The 22,959-nt window shown below is 43.8% G+C and overlaps 2 protein-coding genes and 1 long non-coding RNA gene across 5 annotated transcripts; 2 read left to right on the top strand and 1 right to left on the bottom strand.

Annotated features, from left to right (window-relative positions):
* Positions 1 to 782: 782 nt before the first annotated feature.
* On the top strand, positions 783 to 16,894 carry LOC130685651 (titin-like). Its single transcript, XM_059494579.1, has 5 exons — positions 783 to 1,226; positions 6,818 to 10,128; positions 12,667 to 12,845; positions 14,999 to 15,747; positions 15,880 to 16,894. Exons 1-5 carry the CDS (start codon positions 1,218 to 1,220, stop codon positions 16,381 to 16,383), a joined length of 4,752 nt encoding a protein of 1,583 aa, XP_059350562.1. The 5' UTR covers positions 783 to 1,217; the 3' UTR covers positions 16,384 to 16,894.
* Positions 16,895 to 18,241: 1,347 nt separating this feature from the next.
* Positions 18,242 to 22,804, bottom strand: LOC130685668 (TBC1 domain family member 19-like). The gene is made up of 13 exons (XM_057508995.2): positions 22,543 to 22,804; positions 22,230 to 22,400; positions 22,135 to 22,162; positions 21,898 to 22,008; positions 21,597 to 21,684; positions 21,416 to 21,476; positions 20,632 to 20,755; positions 20,430 to 20,542; positions 20,195 to 20,269; positions 19,467 to 19,529; positions 19,047 to 19,272; positions 18,646 to 18,847; positions 18,242 to 18,551 (listed from the first exon to the last, which is right to left on the bottom strand). The coding sequence occupies exons 1-13, from the start codon at positions 22,654 to 22,656 to the stop codon at positions 18,290 to 18,292; spliced, it is 1,638 nt and encodes a 545-aa protein (XP_057364978.1). The 5' UTR covers positions 22,657 to 22,804; the 3' UTR covers positions 18,242 to 18,289.
* Positions 19,159 to 21,541, top strand: LOC130685694 (uncharacterized). 3 transcript variants are annotated; one of them, XR_008999646.1, is made up of 3 exons: positions 19,159 to 19,293; positions 20,454 to 21,067; positions 21,181 to 21,541. It is a non-coding gene; the product is annotated as an uncharacterized LOC130685694 (long non-coding RNA). The 3 variants fall into 3 exon arrangements; XR_008999647.2 differs by having other exon boundaries at positions 19,173 to 19,293; positions 20,447 to 21,067; XR_009420732.1 differs by lacking the exon at positions 19,159 to 19,293 and having other exon boundaries at positions 19,786 to 21,067.
* Positions 22,805 to 22,959: the final 155 nt, after the last annotated feature.

Genomic DNA, 22,959 nt, shown 5'->3' with positions numbered 1-22,959 from the left:
ACTTGAACAATTTCTTCATATCGAAATGTATAACAAACGACTCGGGAAGACATAGGAAAAGAAAAAATTCAAAAGAATTCGCCTGTAGCTTTTGAAATTGACTTTGCGGGGTGCGCGATTTCGCGATGACGAAACACAGCCGGACGCGCAACACAACAGAGGGAGAGAGAGAGAGAGAGAGAGAGAGAAAAAGGAGAGAAGTGAGTATAGAAAGAGCAAAATATTCTTTCTTTTTTTTTTTTTTTTTTTTTTTTTTTCATTTCTAACTCCTCCTTTTTTTTTTCTTTTCTCCCTTTTTCTTCCTCTTCCTATTTTCACCTGCCGCGCTCACGTCTTATGTAGGACCCCTTCGACTGTCGACAGGTTTTTTTTTTCTTTTTCTTTCTCTCTCTCTTTCGACAAGCTCTCCCTGCCCTCTCTCTTTCTCCGTCTTCTCCCTTTTTTTGCGTTTGGAAACATGGGCTAACCCACCCAGTCTGGCCATCCCACCACCTTGCCCGGCACACTATTGCCTACTAGGCAAAAAGCAAAACTTGCTACATAGCTTTGCCATCGTTATACCTTTTGATGTGTAAGCCGTAGCTTTAGAGAACCCACCACCCACCCCACCTTGGCTCCTTCCTCGTTTTTTTTCTTCTTCTTCTTTTGGTGAGGAGGGTATAGCGTTATAGACTTCCCTCCCAAAAACCTCCCGCCCGTCGATGGTACGAATGTAGGTCAGTGGTATAAAACGCATCGAGCACCGATCACTTGCGTCTGTATCCACGTGTCCTCGCCAGGTACTGGTTCTCCTCTCCTGTCTCTTCCGCTCTCCTCAGTCTTCAAAGCTCCAACTCGACTTCAGCCGAATATATAAAAGAACAACGTCGAACGTTTTCTTTTTCATTCTGTTACGGACTATCTCGTCTCAACCAGCTAAACAGTTTGCCCAGCTGCAGTGAAACAAGAGAGCGAAACAGAACATTTTTGAACAGAAAACGCATTTCTCCGACAAGTGATTCGACGAGTCGTGATTGACTTTTTGTCACTTTTCGCAGCGTTTTTAGCTGTCAAAGCCGTCAGTGTCCGACTGGACGAAGGACACCAAGCCGTCTCCTAGAGGACGGCCCGCCCGCTGTACTACGCTGTTTGCTTTGCTGCGCCGATATCTGTGCTGACAGATCGTCACTTGGCAATTTTGCCAATCACAACTACCTGTTGAATCATCCGAAGCAGCAATGGCAAAGGTAAATCCATTTTTCTTACTTCATGTTGTCTCGTGGTTTTCGTTTCGGGACGATATCGTTCACGATTTTCAATTGACCAGCCGTCGAATTGAATCTCGCGATGCTACCTTTGTATTGTAGGGTTTAAGAAAAATTGTTTTGACAATAAAAGACATTGTATTGGGGGGGGTTAAGAAAAGAACAGGTGAAGTTTGGGTCCGCTTTCAGCAGGATCGATCTAGGTCGAACTGATTGATTGCCCGGCTAGGAAGAAGGGGGCCAATCTAGGTCGTAGTTTTTTTTTTCATGCATTTTCTCTTTCCATGTTTGGGGTTTTTAGATTTTTTTTTTGCGCCAAGTCTCTTTATATTTTTATTTGTCCGTTTTTTTCCCTTTATGTCCGGTGCATTATAGACAAGTAAGGTCGATCTAGGTCAAGTTGCCTATTTGGTCGTCTGGTTCAATCTGATGGACCGTTCTGAAAATAGAGGGGGGTTCAAAACTAACAGGTCGTACCTGTCAATTCTGTTTATGCTTTTCATACAATTGCTTGTCACAGCATTTTTTGAGACGAAGCGAAATAACACTGGGACCTTAAGTACATGGGCATTTTTTCCTTTTATCTTTCATAGTTTAAGAACAGCAAATAGAGGTACGTCTTTTTTTTTTTTTATTATTATTTGCTGGCCGTGTAATGGGGACACGGCACAATGCATAGAGACCGGGCCACCGACAAAAAGTAGGTGTACGGACAACTAGTCTTCTCCCCCCCCACTGTGTTTGTTGAGGGTAGTCAATTTTTTTCTATGATGAGACCGATTAAATGTGTGGGAAAGAAAAAAATGAAGAACGAAAACGAGCAAACTGTCAATAGCATGCATGATTTGCAGACGGTTGAAACAGGGACACGAACAAAGCTTTTTGGAATGCGCCAACGTAAAAAAAATATTCATTTTCTTGTAGTTAAAAAAGTAAGTAGACCGCCATGTATTAAGTTCCTTTTTTTTTCGACTTGGATAGATTGTCACCCGTTGTAAAATGTACGCTGTCTTGTCTTTTGTGCGTGTGTGTGTGTGTGTCCACACGACGATGTTAGGTAGCGATTTGTGCGGGCATCCGGGCGAGTCATTCACACACTGTGTGCGCGCAGGGCATTCAAATGAATGTAACATAGCGGGACATGTATAGTAAGCATTTACACAATGACGAACATGAGAAACAAACAACATAAAAAAAAAAAAAAAAAAAAAAGAGGACTGGCTACGAATTCAAGCGTTTAAATGTTTTGACTGCGATTTTTCTTGGTTTCATTTCCCGATGGTTTGATGAAACGTTTTTCTCCATGGCACTGGGGCTGAAATTCGATAGCGTTCATTGTTCCATTCAACTGATTTCGATTGGGAAAAAGAAACGACCAGTGTTTAAAAATATATTTATATATATGTAGTGTTTTAAATGGCTTATTGTCATGCGTGTTGGAATGAGAAAGTATAGTTTGGTAGTCCCGTCGTGAAAGAAAAAAAAAAAGAACCAACACGATGGTAATGGAGAAAATCTTGTTGAATGGAAACATGTGCGGCTGCGGTTATATATATATATATATTTTTTCCTTTTATCTATGAAAACAGAAAAAAAAAAAAGAACAAAAAAAATCTCGTAGCTCCGTGTGGGTAATACTTTGCTTTAGTCTTTTCTGGCTCGTTCGGGAGAAAGCGGGCAGTCCGATCGCATAATTAGTTTTCCCCTCGCAGCGGTGTGTCCATCGAGGCTTCCTCCTTGATATTTCTTTTTTTTTTCCAGAATGTGGCCCCAATCCGAGAGAGTGTCCGCTAGCCATGGCCCAGTCTTTTCTCTTCTCCTTTTTACCACATCCCCCCCCTCCATTTCTTCTCCAAACGAGAAACCAATACACGTGAGTGTGTAACAGGTAGAAACGAAAGATAATTTTTCCTTCCAAAAAGAAAAAAAAAAAGCCCCTTAGACTCCAACAAGAAGGAAGAAAAGGAAGCGATGGGCGCGGATCACAAGAGAGAGAAGGGTGGAGTCGCTGCAGGTGGTGGGCAGTCGGTGCTATAGGAAAGAGGAGGGCAGAGGCTAAAAAGTGTGTCACACACCTACATACAAGGAGAGAGGGGGCTCAACGGAACAGGTAGACGGACATCAGCCCAGAGGTTTGCGCTCGGTCAGGAAGAATAATATTTAAAAAGAAAAGACTCAATCTTTTTTTCTTTTCTTTTTCGAAATGACTGGGCTAACACGAGCGCTTGAGAGAGACACACACGAGCCGACGCGCACTTTGCTCTCTCTCTCTCTCTCTCTCTCTCTTGCTGCTATAGCGCTATATAATCGTAATAGTGGTAGCTCCCGCGTGCACAAGGAAAAGAAAAAGAAGGATATAGAAAGAAAATAAAAAGGGCCCTTCGCCATGGATGATGATGATGGTAGTAGCCGCGATGATGATGATTACGATGATTGCGCTTAGTGCGGCATAGACATAGCGGTGGTGTTGAACGAAAGGGGGGCTTCTCTCAGTTCGTGGCCCACTTCGCTACGTGAGGTTTTTAACTCATTTGCATGCCAGTCAAAGAATGCAGTATAGTTTTTGCGCATCATCTCAATCTTCTTGTCGCCTCTATCCGTCTTTTTGTGTGTGTGTGTGTGTGGAATAGGGTTGGATCATCGCTATGCATCGCTGCACCCCTTTTTAAAAAAAAAAACATTTTTAGCGAATAAAGGAAAACAACCGCTACTCATTCGTATAGCCCGAATTGTTTTTTTGTTTTTTTTAAGCCATTTCCGCATCGGTTTGGCCCCGAAAACAAGGGCGGCACTGAACTTGACCGTCGCATTCGATACGGGTATCACGTGATTACGTTGTTCGTTAGAATTTTTCTAATTTTTATTATTATCATTATCATTTTTTTTTTCACCTCTTTGCACCCGTAAAAAAAAAAAAATGAAATGATAATGAAAATAATTGTATTTTTATTTCTCCTAGCGCACCGGAAGAATAATAATAGTTAAAAAGAAAGAAGAGGGGGAGATGGAGAATCGCCTTTCTCTCTTTGTTTAAGATGAATTGTTATTTTACTTACCTCTTTGACCTTTACTTCTCCCTAAATTTTGAAAGTGCTTTTATTTTTTTTTTTTCCCTTTTCTATTTTATTTTTTGAAATCTTCAAAAGATGAAAAGGCTCGAATTCCATGTGATGACTCCATGCAGTGCGTACATCATCTTTCCCTTTCTTTAGCTACCGTACCGGTCTAGGTAATTTTCTTTAGCGAGGCCTCCCTCCCCCTTTTTTTTTTCTTCTTCTTCTTATTTTCACTTTGAATGAAAAAATTCTTTTCGTAACCGTCACTCTTCTATCCCTGCAACAGGTAGATACAATAAAGGGTAGAAAATGGTGGGGGATGGTCCGTAGCGATGGTTCAATGGGGAGAAAACTTTCACCTGTTCCTTTTCCCCTCCAAATGAAAAAAAAAAAAGCCATGACAGGTGTTGTGTGTGTAAGCCGAAACGTAAAGAGAAAGGTAAAAAGAAAAAAAAAATCTACTACAATGTCTTTACGTAAAATAATAAAAAAAAAAAGGCCCCTCCTGTTAACTTGTCTCTACGCATTAGAGCGAAATATACGAAAGAAATCTTGTTTCCAGCACGTAAAGCAGCTCGATACAGGTAAAAATGAAAATTTCGAAACTGTTTGGAGAGATCCGGGAGCATCCAAATTCAGTTGCAAAAAAAAAAAAAAAAAAAAAAGAGAGAATGTAAAACGAAAATCAAAAAAGAAAAGAAGGAAGAAATAGTTGCACTGTGTGTGGGTCAGTGGCACAGGGAGTGAGGTGCGGCTTCTCGATTATTATGGCCGAGCGGCGAAGAGAAGGAAGCCCTTTTGTTCGAGGAATAAGGACACGAACAAGAGCCTTCTTTTATCCCCACAGCAGAGGGGCTCGTGTAAACGCAATGTCCAACATAAAAAAAAAAAAAAAAAGCTGGCCCATTAGATTGGGTGGCGTGCGTTCTTTGGCCAGTAGGCAATGTAGTGCTAGTTCTTATCGCTCCCTCATAAACGCGATAAACAACAACAAAACTTAAATATTAAGCTGATTACATCGGCTCGTTTTCTTTGTCGTTTTCTGCCACCCCCATTGTCGAAGTGTTTTTCGTCTTTACGAACTTGCCTGTTCCAGCCAAAAAGGCTCACCGCTCGAAGGCATCCGACTTTCACGCACCTTCGGTATAGACAAAAAGAAAAAAAGCTAAGCGTCGGGAATCAATGAACGAGTCTCTCAGTTTTGAAGCCACAAAACATTTTTTTGTTTGCCTGAATTTCACCTGGCCTTAAGGGGATCTTCTCGTACACCACGTTCATAAATTGCGTGAAAAAAAAAAAGAGAGCAGAGTGTAGGTGGGTATAGCAATGGCCGTTTCATGTCTCGTCGATGCCGAGTTTTGCCAGTTCCCGCGCTAAGAGAGAGAAGAGATTTTCAATGAATTCCCATCGTGTGTGTGTGTGTGTGTGTGTCTTTCTCTCTCATGTAGGGCGCCCGCTTGCCACTTTCACCAAAGGGGCCTGTGCCTTTTTTTTTTGGCTAAGGCTCTCCCGACACAGTCCCCAATCTACATAGGTACCTGATTCCCCTTCCACCTGATGCACCTCCTTCCTCTCTTCCGGGTGTTTTCTATTTATTTCTCTTTTCTCTTCTCCTTTTCTGGCTATGCCAGGCACAGAACAAGGTCTCTCTATTTCTTCTAGATAGATGACTAGTTTAGTACCTGTTTCGTTCGTAATGGGGTCCCGCCGGTGGGGCGCACCGGTCGCTAACCAGAAACTATACACGGAGGGTATGATACACACAACTTGCTTTTTGAAGTTATTCGATGGCTATTTGGACGATGTCGCTGCGTGCTTCAAATGCCAAACAACTCGTTTGGGTTTCTGATCCTTGCGGCCAAAACACCGGCCGTCAATGAGCACACGGAATAATAAAAAAACCTTATTTTTTTTTTTCACTTGGCTTGCGCTCTCGTCGTCAAAGGCTCAAGATAAATGGGCTGGCACAGTTTGGCGCCATTGCCAAGAGGAAATCGACCACATCCATCCAGAAAAATTCCTTTTTTTTTAATTTTTTGAATAAAAAGACGAGAATGAATCGTCTTATCTCTTCGCCATTTTCTCTTTTTTTTTGTGTGTGTGTGCGTGTTGTGCTCTTGTTTCATTCCCGCATCCATCATTTCGTGAGAGATTAGCTCTACAGTAGGGCAAACGTCTCTGATTGCCTTTCGCCTCGGCTTCAAACAGCCCAAGAGGCAATTTTTGTTTAGTTTTTTTTTTTGTTTTTTGTTGCCTTATTTCCCAATTCAACTCGATTAGTGCTGCCACTTAAAAAAAGAACTAGCACAATGGTCTCGTGAATCTTCCATTCATTGCCTCCCACCCCAATCGGTTTCGGATGTAGACCGCGATAACGGCGGAAGACACACATCGATGTGAACATTCGTTTTTTACAATAGCGCATTGGTTGCACAATAAAAACTACAAGCGAATTGCACAGGATGATTGAAATCAATAAATAATTAATCATTTGATTGCATTTTTGTTTCGTTTTAGTTCTCCGCTTGTCTGCTGCTCTTGGCGTTGACCGCCCTTGTCAGCTGTTGGGCTGAACCAGAACCTGCCGGCCCCAATCCGTACATTGCCGATCAAGCTGAAGAGAGAACATGGGGACACCTTCGTTCCGGAGGCAACAGTTACGGCTACAGCGCACCCAAGGCACCCAAGGCTCCCAAAGCATCTTACGGCGCTCCAAAGGCACCAAAGGCACCAAAGGCTAGCTACGGCGCACCGAAAGCACCAAAGGCTCCAAAAGCCCCAAGGCCCGCATACGGTGCCCCACCCAAGGCTAAGGCTCCTAAGGCACCCAAGTCTTCTTATGGAGCTCCTTTAGCCCCTGCTTACGGAGCAGCCCCTCAGCCTACTTACCACGCGCCAGCACCGCAGCCCATCTATCACGCTCCTCAGCCGGCCTACGCTGCTCCTCAACCGACTTACGCCGCTCCTCAACCAGCTTACGCTGCTCCTCAGCCATCGTACGCCGCTCCTCAACCGACTTACGCTGCTCCTCAGCCGGCTTATCCTGCTCCTGCCCCTGTTTATGACGCAGCACCGGCTCCCATCTACAATCCTGAACCTGTTTACGCATCGGCTCCGGCTCCCGCTTACGCTCCAGAGCCATCGTACGCCCAGGCCCCAGCTCCGTCTTACGCACCTGAGCCGTCGTACGCTCCAGCTCCGGCTTACGCTCCAGCTCCAGCACCTTACGCTCCCGAACCATCTTACGCGCCAGCCCCCGCTCCTTACGTTCCCGAACCATCGTACGCACCACCAGCTCCGGCTCCTTACGTTCCCGAGCCATCTTACGCACCAGCTCCCGCACCGGTGTACGCCCCTGAGCCATCATACGCTCCAGCCCCAGCCCCGTCTTACGCTCAAGCTCCGGCTTACGCTCCTGAGCCATCGTACGCCCCAGCTCCAGCTTACGCTCCCGAGCCATCTTACGCTTCTGCCCCTGCCCCGGTTTATGACGCTCAACCAGCATACGCCCCGGCCCCTGCCCCGGTTTATGACGCTCAACCCAACTACGCTCCGGCTCCCGCTCCATCTTACGCTCCCGAGCCGACCTACGCTGCTGCCCCAGCCTACCCGGCCGAGCCTTCCTACGCTGCCCAGCCATCGTACGCTCCTCAGCCACAACAGTCTTACGCTCCTCAAACGTACGCTCCTCAACCGTCTTACCATCCGGCTCCAGCCTCTTCGTACGGCGCTCCGGCCAAGGCTCCCAAAGCAACTTATGGCGCTCCGGCTAAAGCTAAGGCTCCCAAGGCACCCAAAGGACAGTACGGCGCTCCAGCCAAGGCCCCCAAAGCATCTTACGGCGCTCCGGCTAAACCAAAGGCCCCTAAGGCACCCAAAGGACAGTACGGCGCACCTAAAGCTAAGGCTCCCAAGGCACCCAAAGGACAGTATGGCGCGCCGAAAGCTCCAAAGGCACCCAAGAAACCCAAGGGAACTTATGGCGCACCCAAGGCTCCTAAGGCACCCAAATCCTCTTACGGATCCCCCAAGTTGCCCAAGGCACCCAAGTCCACCTACGGACCCAGCAAATCCAAATTCAAGTTGCCCAAGATCAAGTTGCCCAAGATCAAGTTCCCCAGCAAGAGCAAGGGTAACCAATACGAAGTTTTGGACCCACCCTACCCCAGCTACGGTTACGAGGAACAGCCGCAACCCTACCCGATCACTCTGGTCTACACGCCTGCCCCGGCCTACTCTCATCAGCCCCAGCAATCTTACGCTCCTCAGCCACAACAATCTTACGCTCCCCAACCATCGTACGCCCCACAGCCGTCTTATGCCCCAGCTGCCCCTCAGCCATCTTATGCTCCTCCTCAGCCATCATACGCTCCAGCGGCTCCTCAACCGTCTTACGCTCCTGAACCATCTTACGCTCCAGCTGCTCCCCAACCGTCTTACGCCCCTGAACCATCTTACGCACCGGCTGCTCCCCAACCGTCTTACGCCCCTGAACCATCTTACGCACCGGCTGCTCCCCAACCGTCTTACGCTCCTGAACAATCTTACGCACCGGCTGCTCCTCAACCATCGTACGCTCCAGAGCCTTCGTATGCTGCTCCTCAGCCTTCTTATGCTGCCCCGGCTCCTCAGCCTTCCTACCCTGCCCCTGCTCCTCAGCCTTCTTACCCTGCCCCTGCTCCTCAACAATCTTATGCTCCTGCGCCAGCTGCCGAGCCCGCGTACGCTCCTCAACAGTCTTACGATGCCCCTGCCCCGTACGAAGCAGCTGCCGCTCCGGCCGTGCCATCTTACTCTGCCGCACCGGCTCCTGCCCCTGCCGCAATCCCTGATCAGGTCTACTCCGCTGCTCCTGCTTCAGATCCTGTCTACGTTCCAGCTCCGGCTGCAGCCCAGTATCCCGCTCCTGGCGCTTCCAGCTACTCTGTCGTCCCCGTTGCCCCATCTCACGAGAACTGCGAATCATGCGCCACGAACCCATGGGTACCACTCGGTGGAACCCCCGTCTATGGCGTTCGCCCTGAAGATGTCCGCTCCGCTCCTTCGGCTCCTGAACCAGCCCCAGCTGCAGCTCCCGAATATGCTCCTCGCACTCCCGAATACACGCCGTCAGCTCCCGAAAGCGCTCCCGTTATCCCTGAGTACATCGCTCCTGAATACAAAGTGGCCGCTGCTGACGAATACGAAGCTCCCGCTGCACCCGAATACACCCCGCCGGCTCCAGTAGCCGTGTCCTACTCGGCCCCCATCGCTGTTGAATACACGGCCCCGGCTTCGTACGATTCACCTGTCGAAGAATCGATCGCCATTAGCCAGCCATCCGTTGATTCCGACGAGTCCTCGGCTCCTTCCGCTGAATCGTACAACGACCTGGTTTCAGCCTCTCCCACCTGGGCACCGGCCGAAGAAGCACCTCAACCTGCCACGCCCGAAATCGTTCAAGAACCCGTGCAGGCTTATTTCATTCCAGCTGAACCGGTGGCCGTTCCAGCCGTAGAAGTGCCCGCTGCCCAGGATGAAGATTACCTTTTGCTGTCTCAACCGGAGAGCACGTCGGCGCCATTCATTCCTCTACCTGTTGATGAGCCTGCCGTCGTGACGGCCGCACCGGAGACTTACACCTACTCCTCTTTCAGCGTGCCGGAGGCAGTTCAGGAGCCAGTCGTTGCTCCAGTCGAAGTGCCAGCCACCGTGCCCGAACAGTACGAGTCCGTCCAGGCCTACGAAGCTCCCGTTGAGGAAGCACCTCAGCAAGTGGCCGTCTTCTTTAGCGCACCCGCCCAACAGGTGGTGTCCGCACCGGCCGTCGAATACCTACCGCCGTCAGCGTAAGTTCAAAAAAGAAAACGCTCTTTCTTCTGATTTCTTTTTTTTTTTTGTTTGTTTGAACAATCACCGCAACGCGGCCATTTGATTCACCCTTTTTTTTTTTTTTCATCCTTTATTGTGTTTTCTTTATCAAAACAAAAAAAATGTGTTACATTTTCATAACCTACCTTGCCCAAGAGAAAAGCATAGTAGTCCTTCCTTTAACAATTTTTATCGTCGGTGTGGAAACGAGAAAAACACACACACACACAGAGAAATGGATGAAATCCCAAGAACGAATGAAAAGAACAAGACGAAAAGAATGATTAGACAATTTAAAAAAAAACAAAAAAAGATGATAAAGGTATCATTTGAAGACGATAAGAAAAAATCGGATTGGACAATTCAAAATAGAAGAGGCTGATGTGAAGAAGAAGGAAAACTCGGTGACTGGTTTATCGTTGAAACTTCCTTCTCCGTCACGTCTCATATAGAAAAACAAAAAGAGACCATCAATTACAAGGTCGAAATCCAATCCGATTTTTGATGCTCAAGTTCTCCCTCTTTATTATACCCCCTCCCCACACACGTCATTAAACGAACCAAAATGCTTGTTTACTATCGTATATACATATACCTTATCCCTTGCTCCCATAACCGTTTTGCGTCAGTTGCACAATTCGTTCTTCCGATGATTTCCTTTGATGATGATGATGATGATGATGACAAGATAACCGATTCTTCTACTTCTCTGTCCTACTTTCTCGAATCAACGACTTCTCTTTCTCTGTCGCACTCCTTTTTCCATTCGGTCCGCTCGTCTCCGTTTTCGCACCACCTCTGTTTTTGACAATTACTTTCCAGCACCGTCAGTTAATTAAAAAAGCCAGCAAGCCGGCGCACCTGTAGGACGCCTCTTTTTTTTTTAATACCATTTGCTCACTTATTCTGCATCATTCTCCTCTCTATTTTTTTTTTTTTTTTTAATTCCTTGTTCAGTGACAATATCTATAAATATATATTATATATATATGGTAGGACTCTTTCGCTCCACCGTGTTGGTCTTGATTACAATTGAGATCGAGATGGAATTTCACGAGAGAGTGCGGTTAGATTTGAATTGCGAGAGACGACGCGGCAAAAATGTTCTTTTTGCTTCTGTCGAAGAAAACAAGATGAGCGATTAAAGAGTTCTATTATTATATATAAGAATGGCGAAGAGTTTTTTTAAAATTTCATACAAATGATTTTCCATTTTTTTTAAATGCTGTTTCTTGCAAATTTTTTTTTTTTTGCTTTCATTCCTCGTCTGCGACTTTTGAAATTCTTTTTTTTTTCTTTTATTATCGCTAGCGAATAGCAAACCCACCTCTCTCAACCGAAACCAAAACCCACATTTTTTTTTATTATTATTATTTTACAGTTATTTTCTTCGACATTTGTTCTTTCATCTTTATTTCATTTTTGCTGGACAACAGCCATTCATAAATTTCTTTTTCTTTTTATATTCAAAATTTTTTGCAGCATTTCAAATTTGTTTTCCCTTTTTTTTTTTAAATATGCATTACACATTTTTCGTTATTCATTTTCTCTTTGAGGGTGCGCGCATTCGTTTAAAAAACGCCGAGCGCTTTGTAGCGAATCTGCCGCACCCTATTAGAGAAATGAATAGCAAAATTTGATGTCGATACAAGAAGCTACAGAAATTTAAAAAACATAAACATTTTGAAAAGAATAAAAAAAAAAGTAAACTGCTAAAAAGCTAGAGGAACAAAAGCGCGTTAGAATTTAACCAACGATGGCAAACAAAAGAAAAAAAAAACGATTGAATAACGAAGAAAAGAAATAACGAATGAAAGAATCTTATTCTCTCTAGTGTCCTTCTATATTTTTTTTTTAAAGCTCTCTTTCTCAACCCTGTTGATGTATGTGTGCGTGTGTGTGTGTCTGTTTGAAAAGAGAACAAAATATAAAACAAAACTACAATGGCATTCTTCAACCAACTGTATGCATCATCCTATAGTTGCGTTTGTCGGGTTTTAAAAAAAATTAAAAAAAAAAAATGTTCCAGCACAACCGGCTCGACGTTCAAAACAAGCCGTTTGCTTGTCTGGCCATCGTCGGGTCCCGCGGCATCATCGATACAACCTCTTACCTGACTGACTTTGCACCCCCCCCCCCTTCCGTTGCACGAAAACGCGCACTGACTGACCTGCTTTTTTTTCGGACGTTCTTCTTTTCTCTTTCACACAAATCTCCTTCTCTTTTCTGCTGTCCATTTTTCTTTTTCAAAACTCATCATTTTCGTGTTCCATGACGATGCTCTTTTTTGTTTCGACATCACGACGACTTCTCCTTTTCTTCCTGGTTTCATAATGATTGAACCCGTTTGATTCCTATGGTGTGTTTACGACTCCTTTCTTATTTCCTCTATCCGTAGCTTACAATTTGCATGATGACATTATTATTTTTTTTTGACTGACTACAAAACAAACTGACTGAAAAAAAAAACAAAACTGGCATGTACTGTTGTCTATGTGTGTGTATGTTTCACGCAGTGAGACGGACGACTCCATAGACGTTGACTTCAGACAGGAGACGACTCCCAACGACTACCCAGACGTTGTCGCCGTGCCGGACCCGGTGCCAGTCCCTGCCCAACCGGAATACTACGGTGAAAGCCAAGTCGTCGATGAGCCGGCCTACGGTTCACGTATCACACAACGCTTGCCCGAAGGTACACATTCCGGTTTCAATTAAAAGTATATCGCTAGACAGCAACAACAACAACAACAATTGGGGGTAGTGTGTGAGATTGCCGGACGAGAAATGGTGTGTTGTATAAAAAAAAAAGGATCGTAACGGAAATGTCCGGCAATTGGTACATAGTTAAGTGACACTTTGTGTTTCAACCTGGTTTCCTTTCGTACGTTGTCCATTTGAAAGGTTTGATTATGTAGAGCACAATTGGAAATTGGGGGGGGTTAATTATTTTTCGATGGGTCCAATCAGCAATTAGCACAAACACATTTTTGTTCGATAAGACACACATTAAAATTGGGGGGAGGGGGAAACCAGAAGCACATAAAAGAGGGCAGCAAAAAAAAAAAAAGAAATTGTTACAATTTTTATGAAGCCGTTTTAGAAGTTCTTGCATCAATTTGTTGCAGGCTTGAACCGTTGGACAAGGAAATATTAGAGACTACAAAATCGCAAAATATCCAGCTCAAGAGAAAACACAAAAAAAAAAAAATAATTAACAAAAAATCGCATTTGAGAGTAGAGAGTGCCACGCAAGCGTGTGTCTTAACGAGCAATTAGTAAAAACGAGAGAGAGAGAGAGAGAAAAAAATCATGCATAATGATACCGTGAAGAGACAACAAGTTTCAAATTTCACCTCACGGTTTTATACTCGGATGAAAAAAGTCTTAAATGATAAGAAACGCGGCACGCCAACCCACCTCGATTTCTCCACGCAACCGTCGCAAATCCCAACCATCCCACAAACATCCTTCAAGTTTACCTGTCTCACAAACCTATATACACCTTTTTTTTTTTTTTTGTTCTTTAATTCAAACCCATTTTTCACTCCACCCCCTCCCGAAAAAGGAGAAAAACGAAATCGATGTCATTACCTTTTCACCTTCGTTGTCCTTACCTGTTTTCACATTCCTGCGAGGCAAAGAATAGAAGGAAACAATTGAGTAGTTAGTTTTTTTTAGCGAATCAATTACCTATTGTAGTTGGCCCCCTAAAAATAGGAAGCATTATGGAAGGCAAAAAAAAAAAAAAAAGATAACAGTAGAAGCAATTTTTGTTTTTTAGACTCAAACTTCCGGTAGTTTTTATTTCCTCGTGCCAATTATTAGCTTTCTTTTATGCGTCTGTTTCAATCTTTCTTGCTTCTTCCTATCACTAGTTTTTTTTTTTTTCCTTAACATCGTTTTCAGTTGGTATAGAAAACGAAAAATGCAAATTCATCTTTATCTTCCGATTTAAAAGAAAAAAAAAGAACTCAGATCTTTGAGTTTTTGTTTTTGAAGTGATTCGTTTAATTTTTTTTTTTTTTTGCTCTTCTCTTGCCTATCCCACCTGAACGTTCGATTCTTCTCACTTTGTTTTCTATATATTATTATTATTCGCTAAAAAAGGGAGGGGGGCATTCCGACCACGTAGAACAGAAAAAAAAAAAAAAAAAAATGTCTTCTTTCCCCTATCGGCACCATTTTTTTCTTATTTGATTTCTCTCTCCTTTTCCGATATCATAATATTTCGATTCTGATGCAGCATAGATTTTTGACACGGGCCCCGAGGCATACGCCTCATCAGCCGCTTTAATGGGGACTCTTCGTCTGGAACAATATCCAATCCATAAAAAAAGACAAGCCTCAAATCCAATCCAAATTTTTTTTCTAGCCTACATAGCCCCCCCTTTTTTTTTTTACACATCTTCAGATAATGGACCTATTTCCCTTTTGCTGTTCTCGTTTTAGCGAAGAACATTACCGCAAACAATCCCCAACCACCTTTTGCTAACCGACACAATCAAACAATTCCGCCGCTCTCTTTTTCTTTTCTCCTCTCACCTGTACCCAAATGAAAAAAAAAACCTTGCTCCCGATTTCCTTTTCGTCTTGTGTGTTCTTCCCGTTGCTTTACCCTTTAAAAAACAAAAAAAAAAAACCCGCGCACGGAAGTGGAAGGCCGCCGTCGTCGAGAACACAATGGCACATCACCGGGCAACTGAAACCTTAAGCATAAAAAAACGAAACCTTGATCCTTTTTTGTTTTAAATGTTATTACCTGAAACAAATGAAACCCTCCACCCCACAAACCCAAAAAACAAAAAGGGGCGCTCGCTGCAGCTACGACCTGATTTACTATTGCAGAAACTCAGCCTACTCCGTACAGACCGACATCGGAAGAAGAAGAGGTACCGGCCCAACGTCAACCCGCCTACGTCTACGCAGTTCCTGAACCCGAGCAGCCGATCGTTGCTGAACAGCCGTTTGTTCCATCCCCAATTTCGACGATCGACGCAGTCCTTTGGGGTCCCCAGGAGGAGGATCAACAGGTATTGCAGGAATACGTTCCAGCCCGCCAGGAGGAGCAAGTATCCGTAGAGGAACAGCGAGTGCCGTATGAGGAAGAGGCTCCCATTCAAGATGGAAGCCTCTTGCTCTCGGTCGAACAGGAACTCAGCCAGGAGCCAGAATATCAGGAGCCAATCCGCCAGGTCCAGCCGGAATACGTGCAGCCCGTTTACGAAGAGCCTGTCCAGGTTCAACCGCAACAACCCGTCGAGATTTTGCAGGTCCAGCAGAAGGAGCCAGAGATCCAGCAGGAGGAGCAGTTCATCGAGCCCGTCCAGATTCAAGAGGAACCCGAGCAAACGTACCAGGTCTCGCAAGAATATCTACCACCTGCCCAGGTTTACCAGCAACAACAACCCGAACCTGAGATCCAGCGAGAACAAGTTTCAGTCCAGCCGCAATACGAGCCCGTTCAAACTGTCCAGCAAGAACCCGAGGTCTTCCCCGAAATTGTGCAAGAATACGTGGAACCTGTCCAGGTAGTCGAGACTATCCAGCCCGAGGTGAAAGAGGAGGTCCAACAGGAATACGTTGAGCCCGTTCAGGTTATCCAACAGGAATACGTTGAGCCCGTTCAGGTTGTCCAACAGGAATACGTTGAGCCCGTTCAGGTTATCCAACAGGAATACGTTGAGCCCGTTCAGGTTGTCGAACAGGAATACGTTGAACCCGTTCAGGTTGTCCAACAACCCGAGCAGACGTACCAAATCGAACAGGAATACATCGAACCCGTCCAGATCCCCGATCAGCCCATTGTGATCCAGGAAGAACCGCAACAGTCATACCAGGTAGAACAGGAGATAGAGAAAGAGGTCGCTCCGATCCAGGAAGAGCCGGAACAATCGTACCAAGTGGAACAGGACATTGAGAAACAAGCCAGCCCGACGTACGAGGAGCCATTGCAACAGCAGTTCAATTTCCAGCAGACGATCGAAGAATTCGCCAAGAAAAAGACGGTTGACAATTTGTCCAGCACTCCAGTCCTATCGGCTAACAAACAAGCGGGTAGAGGCCGTCCCGTTCGACCACGCCCAATCATCTTCCAGAGAACGGAAGAGGATTTGTTCCAGCAAGGTTTCCCCGAAGTGGCCGCACCGGAAGGTGACGACGTCCCTCTGGAAGAGCAAGCCGCCATCCGCGAGGCCATCTACGAGCTCAAGAAGGAAAGACGATCTGGTTAAAAGAAATGAAATTGTGTTCGCGCATACTCTCCTTCGCAAAACTCTTCCATCCTTTTTTATTATCTGACTCTTTCACAGCTCAATCAAATCAGTTAGTGGCGATTGATCACGGTCATCACGCCTTTGACTCAAATGGTTCGCCCCCTCCTCCCCCCCATTCACGTCAGTGTACAACAACAACAAAAAAGACCAGGACACATTTATTTTTTTTTTTTTAATTTCTCCATTCGAACACCTCTCGTTTTCCCATTTGTTTTTCACAGATGCACATGCGCATTCAACAAGATTTTCTATTGTTTTTTTTTGCGCATCAATAAGGAGTTTTGAAGACGTACTCGCCTGGTGCACGTATCGTCTGCCCAGCATCATCCGGCCGTGCTTCTTTTGTACATAGAAAAAAAAAAAATCAATTCTTTTTCAATAGCTTCCTGTCCACACATTTCCATTGCAAAATTCTGTTCCAGGACGACTCTTATTATTTTTTTTTTTCTTGCCTTGTTTTCTTACCGGCCAAGAAAAAAAGAGATGTCTTTTGACATCTTTACACATATATTTTTTTTTTTTTAAATTCATGTATGATTGTATGATGTTATCATGTTTGTTTTTTTTAATTTTTATCTTCTGAAATAATTCCCCCCATTTAAATTTTAACATGACCTTCCTTTTTTTTTTTTTTTTTATTCGCACGGGATATTATTATGGTTTGCCCGGTCGAAAGCAATTCTTGTTCTTGTTGGTTATTGTTTGGTTATCCCTTTTTTTTTTTAGTTATTATTATTTTGTAGAATGACATGGGAAATTTTAGTTTAAAAGAAACGAGGATGGAGCCATAACACAAACTAGAGGAGGATATACTCGGAAAAAATAGAACTTTTATTTTGGAATATTTTGAAAGAAAATTTGAAATGCGCTTGATCCGCCAATTTGGAATAGGCCAAGATCAACTAATTCACGTTACCCTTAAAATAACCAACAAAAACCGACAAAAAAAAAACAAAAAAAAAAACGAACAGCAAACCAGAGATGATGATGTGCGTGGTAGTCAATGTTGCTCAACCAAGGTTTGGCTATCGTATCGTAGATTTTTCGTCTCGAAATCTTGACGTACCCTTCCAAAATTCATACCGTCTGTCCTTTTTTTTTTTTTTCGCCCCACTGTTTTGATTCTCTGTTACAATAACTCTTTTTTCCATTTTCGTAATGTTTAATGCTATCTCCGATATGCTGTATCTTCCATCCTCCCACATTCCACGTGGATATACTCTTTTTTTTTTTTTTTAAATTTCATTGACTACAATAAATATATGCGGATTGTCCGTTTTTTTTTTCGATGGCGAATGATTTCCGCGTTTCACATTTCATTCAGCAACAACAAAAAATCCGCCCCGGAGTCATAACCTACTCCACTCACACTATTCTTTGGAAAAACAATTTCACCTTCATTTTAGTCTCCGACTTCTTTAGCCTCGAGCAATGACGTAATATTGCTTTGCCCTGAATTCTCACCCTGCCCGTTTCACCTGTTTTCCCAGAATGCCAAAGCCATTCACGTGTGTGATAGCCACACGAACGTGTCCATTTTTCACCAGTCGATATTCCCTATCTTTTTTTTTTGTTTTTTTTTTATGTTTACCATTTCATGGCGAAAGAATGGAGATAGAAGACACCCTCGAGGCAACAACGTGCAAGAATTTCATGTTATCAGGTTACCCATTTGCTTTACTTACTTTTTTTTTTGCCAATTCTCTTTTGTTTTTATCTAGCCGTGTTATCGAAATATATATAATTTTCAAAACATTGTCCTTTTTTTTTTTAAATTTCATTTCGAAGAATCGGTGTTTATTCTACAACGCTTAGACGACATAACAATCATTCCAGAAATGTGATTGATGTGTTTTTGCAGGTGTTATCCGGTTTGTTGGGTGAGTGCCATCTGGAGTAGAGGCACTACCTGGATGGTGGACAAGTCGGAGAGGATGGTCTCTGCCGAATCGTGTGAAAGAATGCGATGCAAATTCTCTCGACGTAAGCTGAAGACGCTGGCGGCTAACAGCGGAAGTAGGAGCATAGAATCAAAGCCCAAAATGAGATCCCACAAGAAGAGCAATTGTTCAGGAATGAGGAAGCCGCTAAACGCTTGCACCATCCACGGCATGGCAATTCTCAGTCTGGCGTTCGTTCCATTATCGACATTTAAAGATAATAAGAGAAACAGACGTAATAGCAGGAAAGCTTACGATTGGCCAGCAATTCAATTCTTACGGTTCAATGTTGTTATTAAGACAGTGAATCCAGAGCTCGGGTTCCTGCTGTTGAAGAAGTCGTTCAAACAGAATAGCCAGCGAGACAATGCCCTGTCCGTGCGATGATAATCGATGTAATCGTGACCAATATTTGATGTACATGGCGCGCAACGTGTAGTAGATATCTTCGGCCTCTTCGTGGACGTAGCAAAGTGGAGCCACTGGCAGTAGGTATGAGAAAGAAAAATGTGAACAAACTAATCATTGTAGTTTTCAACCCAGTTCATTAAAAAAAAAAAAAAATCTCTTTCGTTGTCGTAGTATTTTGGCGCACTCAGCCGGAATGTTTTAAACTGCGTCGTCGAGATCGATTAAAAAACCGGTCATAAAAGGAACTAGCTTTCTTTGTAGAAAACGTACCGTACATAGCCCAGCCATAGAAAGGGATGCAACTGGACGGCGGGAAAGCTGACGTGGCAACAGTTTGACCACCGGCAGCATCGCCATCGGCCCTTACAGTGCCAGTCTTGCTGCCATTACTGGAAACATCAAGCGGAGTGAAACGTGTCGCTGTCTGGGCCCTCGACCCGAATTTGGAACACAATTGGAGGCAGACGTAAGGGTCGCGTGAAAAGCAGAGCGACACCTACAAGCAGCGATCGAGTTCGTAAGTCAATAGGAAGTGAGCCATTTTCATAAGTGCAATTCAAACACGATTCCTATGTCTAGCATTAAGGAAAAGCCCTTTTGTTTTTTTTTAAATTCTGCACAGATTTATGTTTAGTCTAGACAGTGGCAATTGACTGATTGGCTATTGCCCTGGGCGTGTTTGACTCTTACCTGGTAGATGAGATCTTCGTAAACGAAATAATGCTCGTCTCTCGACGCCGTTAGCTGAATGTCCTGAAAACGAAAGAGAGAATAGATTGTCACCTGTTATTTTTTTTTTTTCTTTTGTTTCTCTTTCTTTTTACGACTGTGGAATGTGTCGGAATGAGATGAAAGAGCGTCACGAAATTTGTCACGCGGGAAGTTATACTGCCGTGTGTGTGTAAAAGGCAAACGAGGGCACGCTCTTTCCCTCTCGTCCATTCATACGCTCGTTTTTTTTTTTTTTTTTGCCTTTTACATAAAATGTTTTCACGACGGAGCTCACGAGTTGAAAAGAAGAAAAGCAAATTGAGATTTCGTGCCAGTGTCATTTAATTCCAGCAAAAGAAAACTCGTTGCTCCCATCACTTGGTGATAATAGTTAGGTACACAATGTGCTGCCAAAGTATTATTGCCTTCAGTGGTAGCAGCTTCACATTTTGCAGGATCGTCGTTTGTCCATGTCGGCGGGACTATATTTGATATTCCCGGACTCTTGCCAAATGTTAATCGCAACTGGTCACGATTTTCTTTTTCTCTTTCCATCTCAGTTTTGTTTAACCTTTCTTTCATCCCCGCTGTGCTCAACAAATAGCGGGATAACATGCCAGGTAATTCTATCACGACTGCGTGATACTGTTGTGTATGCCTCGGACTATATAAGAACTGCGTTTACATAAATTTGCAAATTTTTATACCTTCATTATGATTTTGTCCGTCAAGTACTCTGTTTGGATGACTGCTTGTTTTTTAGCCTGGAAATAGGTCTTCTCCTGTTGTTTATTCCCCGTTGTGTTTATGGTAATGTTTCCATTATCGTGCAAGCAAGAAAATGAAAAAAACAAACAAACAAACGGCCTGTTTTAGAAATCACATAATAACGGTATCGTCCACATAAACACAATGTAATAAGAAAACTTTTTTTTTTTTTACTTTATCCCCGACGTGAGATAAAAGGACTTGCTTCCAGAGACGGCCGCGTAGATGAGATGGACATCCGCCTTTAATAAATTCCTCCGACAGCAGGATGTCATTCTCGGCCACCACTGGATGGCGAAAAATGATGCAGGAAAATGATGGAAATCAAGAATTATTTTTTGTGCACAAACATAGTGAAATGCCAAAGAGGTCATACCTTTTGTTCCAAGGGTGATCCGGTGGTTTAGCAGGGTCACATTTGAATTGCCTTGAAGTACGAGAGCTGAGCCAAGTCCCAGAAAGGGGTCAATACTCGTGCAAATGTCTGAAAAAAACTCTTGCTAGTTGTGCATGGAACACGGAACGAGGATATAAACGAAAAAAGAAAGAATTCAAGTATAAGTGTATGCATACAAACAAGGAGAGAGCGAGAGGAAACTGGGACGAAGTAGATAAACCCCTTTAATAATACAGTGAGATCTCCAAAGAAAGAAAAGGAGAAAAGAATAACGAGATTTACGGAGCTGTCTACGCGAACCACACAAATGGGAAAACTGGAGTTTGCAAACCGCGTAGCCAATTCGTTAGGGCAACGGAGCGCACACTTTGCATGGAAAGGACATCCGCTTAGCCGACAGATGAAACTTAATAAGGTATTCATTTTTTTAAAACGATGTTTACCTTATAGCGAATTTGTTGACGTGATTTCTCGTTTCCAACTTTTAATTTAGAAAGCAAAATTGATCATGTAATTCGCTATTTCTAGTTTTCCTATTCTCCCAGCAAATCACTGCTGTACAACTACAATATCGAGCCAAATCACCAAGTTATTTATCTAGTGGCTTGCTTAAACGGACAGAAATTGCCTAGAGGGGCAGATACAGTATTGATCGCTACTGTGTGTGTGTGGATGTCAAACAGGATGAAAAGACTGAGGGGAGTATCGTGAAATTCAAGCAGAGGGAAACGGAAACGCCATCGGGTATGTATCGGAAACTTACCAGATCCTCAAAGGTCGGTACATTTAAAGGTATCTTGACTGCACTCCATTTCTCTTCCAACCTGCAAATAGATAATGAGCGCGTGTGGACGTGGTCAACATTCAGTAAACTCTCATTTTAGACACACATTCTATAATGCTCTGTGTTCTACGTGACTAATGCAAATCAAAGTAGAATGCACCGGTTAATGGAGTAATCGGGATCCCGGAGAGCCACCACCGCCTCGTAGAGGTCCTGGGACGAGTACAGATTGCGGATGGAGCCGACGTCTGAGCACATACAGAAAGTACGGATAGTATAACACAAATAGAAACCACTTGAAATGAGCATTTACATGTTGGTTGAACAGAGTCTAACTCTAGGAGGTCTACAACTTGTGAGAAACTTGGTTCCACCTTGATGATAACCCATTATTATGATTTGCTATTCCCATCCAGGCACTTGAGAAGAACAGTATGGTGCCCTTAGCTTTTTCTTTTTACCTTGATCGTAGGTACTGAGTTCGTCCCATTTTGACGATAGTTCTTGGGCCTCAGACGATGACCGTTGACGAACCAAGGAGAGTTTCAAGTCCGTTTGGAGGTTCAAGAGGGCTGCTCATTATTCAGCGTAACAGTTGTCGGGATTGTATTGATTATCATGGAGGTTACATGTATACAGAATAAGAGGGACGTCAGCATAAGGAAACAGTTTATATAAACAGTAAAGGGCAAACACACCTTTGCTGACACGACGTTCGAAGTGTGTCTGTTGCCGAAAAGTGATTACTAAACAATTAGTTGGACTGCTGTACAAAGACGTTTGAACCACATACTTGTGCTTTCCTCATGTAATTCAATTGTTCCTGTTCGTCCTTAATGTTTTTACGTCTTCGAGACAATACCAAAGCGTTCTTGATGCACGTTTCAATGCCATTGAGCCGAAATGCTTGTTGTAAGTCGGCCAGGAAGTCACCAGTACCCAATGGAGTAGCAATGCAAATGTGCTACAAAGAAAACTCTTAACAAGGGCCATATGCATTCAGCTTACAAAAACATTGGTTTCATTGCCACTTTTACAGGTGCGTGTAACATTAAATTGTTTTGGTGAAAGAATACACATGATAAAAGGGGTTGTAAGAAGTTTACCTCCGAGGCAGCGACGAGTTTATCCAATGTACCTAGAATCTGCATTTCTTCCATCACGCTGACCACCTGTTCTTGCACGGTCTCCCGGTCAGATGTCGAACTCGTTGGGGACATTTCCAGTTCCTTTTTTTTTTTTAATACAGAGGTTTTAACTGTTTTATAGTTAAAAATCACAAACAAAATCAAGCACTGTAATGTAGTTTCCAGTTAGAAGGGGAGAGTTTCAGCAACTCTGCGTCTATGACCCAATACGGCCTGCGCTTATTCGATCGATCTAACACTCGTCCTTGGTTTCTCTATACAACCTAGTAGTAGTTGCAATCCCCCCCCCCCATCATAATGTTGCTAAGCAATGACCAAATTCGAGAAAGGCCAACAAAAGGGGAACAGGAAGAGATTGGTGTGGAAGAGAGAGAG

This window comes from Daphnia carinata, chromosome 3, assembly GCF_022539665.2.
Source record: "Daphnia carinata strain CSIRO-1 chromosome 3, CSIRO_AGI_Dcar_HiC_V3, whole genome shotgun sequence".
In the NCBI taxonomy this organism is placed as follows: Eukaryota; Metazoa; Arthropoda; class Branchiopoda; order Diplostraca; family Daphniidae; genus Daphnia; species Daphnia carinata.
The sequence above is the reverse complement of the archived record's forward strand: the minus strand, read 5'-3'. Positions and strand labels throughout refer to the sequence as shown.